Source organism: Pyxicephalus adspersus, chromosome 3 (genome assembly GCF_032062135.1).
Source record: "Pyxicephalus adspersus chromosome 3, UCB_Pads_2.0, whole genome shotgun sequence".
Taxonomy (NCBI): domain Eukaryota; kingdom Metazoa; phylum Chordata; class Amphibia; order Anura; family Pyxicephalidae; genus Pyxicephalus; species Pyxicephalus adspersus.
This window is the reverse complement of record NC_092860.1, coordinates 63,674,878-63,680,877: the sequence shown is the minus strand read 5'-3', so window position 1 is coordinate 63,680,877 and position 6,000 is coordinate 63,674,878. Positions and strand designations below refer to the sequence as shown.

The 6,000-nt window shown below is 39.5% G+C and overlaps 1 protein-coding gene across 4 annotated transcripts in view; it reads left to right on the top strand.

The window, feature by feature from the left end:
- The first annotated feature begins 633 nt into the window (after positions 1-633).
- The window catches only part of LOC140326391 (major facilitator superfamily domain-containing protein 12-like), a 209,809-nt gene continuing 204,442 nt past the window's right edge, over positions 634-6,000 (top strand). For all 4 annotated transcript variants that reach the window (XR_011919859.1, XM_072404941.1, XM_072404940.1 and 1 more), the window contains exon 1: positions 634-1,127. Coding sequence is in view for 3 of the 4 variants with exons in the window: in XM_072404941.1 (XP_072261042.1) it covers positions 863-1,127 (265 nt within the window). In the remaining variant the exon portion in view is untranslated. The remainder of the gene's footprint in view (positions 1,128-6,000) is intronic.

The window sequence follows — 6,000 nt, the reverse complement described above, 5'->3', positions numbered from 1 at the left end:
GGTGTTTTAGAAAAATATATTACTATACAGTATACCGAATTATCGCATTTTCAGTATTTTTCATTTATTTATGTATTCTTGTTTAAGCTGAATTTCCTGTTTTTCCTTTAATTTTATTAAAAGTCATTCCATTACATGATTGTGTGTTTCAATTATTTTTTTTTTCAATATATCTACTTTAAATACATTTTGTATGTATCTATCTATGTAGAATGAGGGTCAGAGGGGCATGGTTCTGACAAAGGGAGAGTTCCTCCAAATCAGGAACAGCTAGGAAATACAAAACATATAAAACATGTAAAAAGTGTTGCTGCTGATAATCCTACATGAAAGAGTTAAAAGCAGACAGCAAAAAGAGTATTACTAGCACCAAAAGGGTTAATAATATTAAACGTTAACGTTAAAGAAAACACACGGGTACCTGGCAACCATTGCATTGGAATATTGAGCTACTAGTAATGCCTGCTGTTATTAGGATAGGCGCTGCGGTGATGAAAGAGTTAATAGAAGGGGGTGTTCCTAGGGACTCTGACGTGTCTGGTACTGGGTTGGTACAATACAAATTTTTGGAGCATGTGCGTAAGGAAAGGGGAAACAAGCGTAGTATGGGAAGAGGAACTTCAAAGGTTAGAGTTCTTCACGTGACACCGGAATTCAATGCATTGTGACCTGGTTCTTTCATCAATATATAGCTGGGTATGAGTGGTGTTTGTGGGGCATTCTATTGCTCGCCTAGTATATAATTTGGTTATTAGGGGAACTGTTTCTTACAGAGGAATTGGGGACATCTTTGTACATTGGCATGCTTTCGTGTTTAAATCCTCGTCAGCTGAGCAGGTAGTGAGTGTTTATTAGGAGCAGCATGGAAGACTCGGCTTCGTTACACTTTTGTCAGAAACTCAGCTATGCCACCGGACATTTTCTAAATGACTTATGTGCTTCTATGTGGTTCACATATTTCTTAGTCTATTTCCATTCTGTGTTGGGCTTTAACTCGTTTAATGCCGGGATCCTCCTGCTTGTGGGCCAGGTCGCTGATGGCATCTGTACGCCTCTTGTTGGCTATGAGTCGGATCAACATGCTGGCAATCTGCCATATGGACGCCGAAAATCGTGGCATCTAATCGGTAGGTGTGGGTAGATTAAGTGTTTCAGATGTAATTTAATAGATGGGATTTACTTTGTTCCTGTCAGCGCGTTTGGTGATAAAGTATATGTAATTTAGCTACCTGTAAGATAAGGGAACTGGTGGAGGTTAAGGTTGGTTTCTGGATAGTTTAGGCATCAGGTGGGGAAGGAAGGGGGTTTAAGCATAACCACTGGGTTGAAAAGAAGGCTTAAGATTGGGCACCAAGGGTTGGGGTGATAAAATTTGTCAGCACTGTGCAATTTTAGCAAAAGTAGGAAAATCTCAAGTGGTAGCTGATTGAGGATCTACAGGTTTGAGTCATGTTATTTCTAGCCAGTGTTCTCCCCAGATTTTTTTTTCAGCTGGGAAAAAAACGTGGGAAAATTTAGTGCTCCTAGTTTTATAAGCCACAGGTATCCAGTAACCTCTATTATTGTAACCGTGTTCTACCTACCCCCTGTACTTTGTTCCAATTTACTAATGTCTGGCTTGTTAGAGTGGGCAATTTTTCCATGATTTTGTGTTATGCCCAAACTGTTCAGTGCGTATGTATTTTAATCCAACTGCCTAGAGTTCCATGTTTATTAGTATAATATTGACATCAATGTGGCATAACATGTTAGGATTGGTTCACATTAGTGGTAAAAACTGGACCATTTACCCCTCCTGAGTGACAACTCCTAGGCACATGGGATTGAAAACAGGCGGTAAGTGCTGGGATTTGTTTTAGACCTAGCAGTTTTTCAAGCAGTAGTGGTTCCTGGTGAGAGGAAAGTGAGGGGTAAACGCAGCAAATGCAACCTTACTGCCAATGTGAATTCAGCCTGACTTCAGATGTGACCTCCTTGCGTTAGCTACATTTAGCGCTAAGCTTTTGTGAAAAAAAGTCCACAAACTGAGCCCAGAGAGTCCCACGCTTGCTGAGCTTCTATCTTCTTCTGATGCTCACTGTTCCATCAAGTGTTGATCTCTTTGTGCATGCGTGGGATTGATGAACTTTTTTTTTACATTATAGGAAAGCCCCTGATGATACATTCCCAATGTTGGGCATTCGCAAAATAAGCAGCCCACAACCACCTGGGATATGTGACACAAATACCTTAGGATGTTGCAGATTTACCCTGCAGTCTTTACCACCATGGCAGTAAAGACGGAAGGAGAGGGGTTCTCCCCCACAAGTTAAAAAAAAAAAACACGTTTTTTAATATGAAAAAAAAGGAAAGTCCCCTTTTATACAATGTTAAAATGTGGTGTTGCTTTAAGAGCATCATGCACGTGTTAGCAGATGGGAAGGCAGGACAGCCAGTGTCAATTCCCCCCCCCCCTCTTTTTCATCACTGCCCATATTCTATGGGCAAAAACAAAAAATTGAAATTCATCCACCCGTAGTGTGATAGCTATGTGTGTGTAAAGGTTGCTTGTCATATTCTGCAGCCCTAACAACTCGCCGTGTTCAAGTTTTCAGATCTCCTAAATTGTTGGTTGTAATGGCTTGAGAATTTTATGGTACAGGGTACCACTAATAACCAATATTTCTTTAAAGAATTTCAAGATACAGGGATCACAAGTTTAAAAACTTGTGGAAATTGAACAATTGGGTTGCTGTTTCATAGGAAAGTGCACCTAGGAGACCAAAATTAAAGATGCAAATTAAGGACCCCCAGGGGCCACCTACACAGCAAGGGGCATTGGGGTGGGCCCCAATCTACCTTTCACAAAACTATAGTGATACTATGCTGCCTTTTCTGCTTCTGTTCTTTGAACCTCATCTTATTTGGAATGAAGAGGTGCAAGAAACTGAAAATGTAGATGCAAGTGGGGGACAGTGTATAAACCCCCCTAAAATTTCATTAGCATGGCATCATTAGAACAAAAAAAAACTCTGCCCACAGAGAGGTGCAGGTAAACAAAATATAGGTGCAAGTGGGGGGTGTGAAAATTTATTCACCGTGGCATCATTACAACATAAACTCTGCCCATCAGAACACATTGCCCTGGTACACATGGTTGTACCCTTCCAGTACATGTACCCCAATTTAATTTTGATAGGTAGAGTTTATGTTCTCATGATACCAAAATGATAAACCATTAGGGGGGGGTTGGCTACAGACATTTTCCACACATTTTCTGTTACTTATACCTTCCCATTGCAGAGAAATTGGGGTTCAAGTATTAGAAGTGGGCAGTAATGTGTAACAGGGCAGTAATTACATTTTGGGGTGGGGGGGTTGCCAAAGGTGTCCCCCACTGCACCTATATTTTTGGTTTTGGACACCCCACCATTCTAGGTAAATTGTGATTCAAAGAGAAGCAGATCAGGGTAACATAGTATGACAGTTGTAGATTTGTGACAGTTACGTAATAATTTAGGAGCCCCATCCTAATGATTCTATGTGAGTGGCCTGGGGTCCCTAATTTGCATTTTCAATTAAGGACACCTAGGTGCACTTGCTTTTGAAACAGGAACCCCATTGTAGTATTTTCAAAAGTTTTTGCAATTCTGATCCCCATATCTTAAATTTTTTTCAAAGGGTGCTGAAATAGTGGTTACTTACTGTTAACTATGAGTGTTCCCTGTGCATCCTAAAAATTTGAAGTCATTATGACATATGGTTTAGTAGATATGAAGGTTTATACACAGAGTTGTAAGGCTGCAGAATGACATCCAGTTACACACACAGCTATTAAGCTGCCGATTACATCATTACACATGCCCACTCGGGCAAATTTTTTTTTCAGAAGACTTGACACAACTATAGATTAGGGGAGGAACAGCCTGTGTCCCGATCTTATCGTAGCTGTGCTGTGCTCTTCTCCCTCTGCCTGGCTCTTATCAGCAATCAGCTCTTAGCTGAAAAGGGATCAACCTCTCTGTGTCTGTTCAGAGGATTAGAACTGCTTATAAGAGCTGGGCAGAACAGCCGGGTGGCCCACCCACCAAAAGGGGGCAGGGGAGTACTATGGTAGCCCACTTGAAATCAGTAAGTGAAAGCAATATTCCTGTATCTCCACCATCAGCATCTGGCAATGTTATACGTCTGTGCATTGGCATTTTAAAAGACTTAAGCTACATACACATGCTCAGTGTTTTCCCCAGCCCCTTTTACCTGGGTGCGCCACAGAGCACTTTTTAGTAACCACCCAGCTGTTTTGGGGTGATTACTGAAGAGTTGTCACAATCCACGGACTGCCACCCTCCTACAATTTCTTCCCATCCATGTTAAAAAAAATTCTGGGTTGAACAATGTGCTAGATTTGTAGAATTGTTATTCAAAATTAATGATCAGACGCCTATTGTTAAATAATTATTTTTTTTAAAGTGATTGATCTCAAAAGATGATGATTCTTGACTACAATAATAATTCACTCTGGTTATTTGTCATTGTCTAGATAGATGTTAGACAATGATTATCATACGTGAAATTGGGCATGCATGGCTCGTAGACTTGCACTGGGCATAAAAAGTGACAAAGTGAAAAATCTTTCACAAACTACGATCTGTACAGTAGTTTGTCAAAATCTATGAAGAATTGTGTTTTTGCCATGTGTATAGCAATATTCATCAGGAACTGTTGGTTTTGATCTCCAATTATCCAATTCGGTTTAGTGTGAAATCCTTAAACGCCATTCTATGTTTTACTCAAAGTACTTTGTAAATTTTGACTAGTAATAAACATGAGGTATCACTCCGGCATCTTCAGCGCTGGATCCCAGGTTCGAATCTTGGCCAGGACACTCTCTGCATGGAGTTTGCAGGTTCTCCCTGTGCCTGTGCCTGTGTAGGTTCCCAAAAAACATGCAATGAGGTTATTGGCTTCCCCCCAAAAAATTTACCTTAGACTACATTGATGAGCTCCTTTGAGGAACAGTTAGTGACACAACTATGGACTTTGTACAACGCTGCGTAATATGATGGCGCTATATAAATACTGTGTAATAATATAATGAGGTATAGTGTAAAACTGACAGCGATTACTTTAAATTTGTAATGGAATTCATCATAATATGGTTACAATTTACTTCGCTTTAACTGTGCTCCTGATATTATATTCATCCTACAGCAGGTCTAACTAGTTGACTGTACATGCTGTTGAAATTTTTCTCTTATGTTGCATACACACGCTTAATATTTGTTGCGAGAAGGATGATTGTGATTGTCTCTGGTAAAAATCTAGCACTGTATAAAACCCCCCTCCAAAGAACACAACAGTGCTCGTTTGTTTTGCTGTCACTAGAAACAATAACTAAAGATTATTTTTAGTAATATATATGACTTGTGTACATAACTTTTATCAAGATTGTATCAATCCAGCACTGTCATAAGCATCCTGCTCTGTGACAGACCATCTCATTTTGTTTTTGTTTTAGAAGAACATCTTGGGATGGATGTCAAGAGAAATATAAGGAACTTTTAGGAATAAAACATGTAGGCTTACATTACTGACTTCTTTTGAAATTGCAATTTTCTCTTTCCCTATCCCTCCCTTCTGCCAAACTGCCCTCTCCAGTAATGTAACAGCTGTGATTTCCCTTGCAGTAGTCCTAAATGGCAAAGTGGGTATAATGTAACTTCTGCACACTAACACAGGGAGTTATTTCATCTTGGCACAGAATCATGCCCATCATGTACTCTTAACTGCACAAAGGTTCTTGCAGGCAGAAGGATCTTTGTCATCATATAAATTTTTTTAACTTTAACTTTCATTAAATACTTCTACATCACTCAAGTGAAATATAAATGTAAGTCAGAACTTAGTCGTACTGCTGAATGCTTCAGGTCAGTGACTCCAAGTTTTTAATTCAACAGGCAACTATCATTATTATTAAACAGTATTTATATAACAACATATTACACAACGCTGTACAATAAA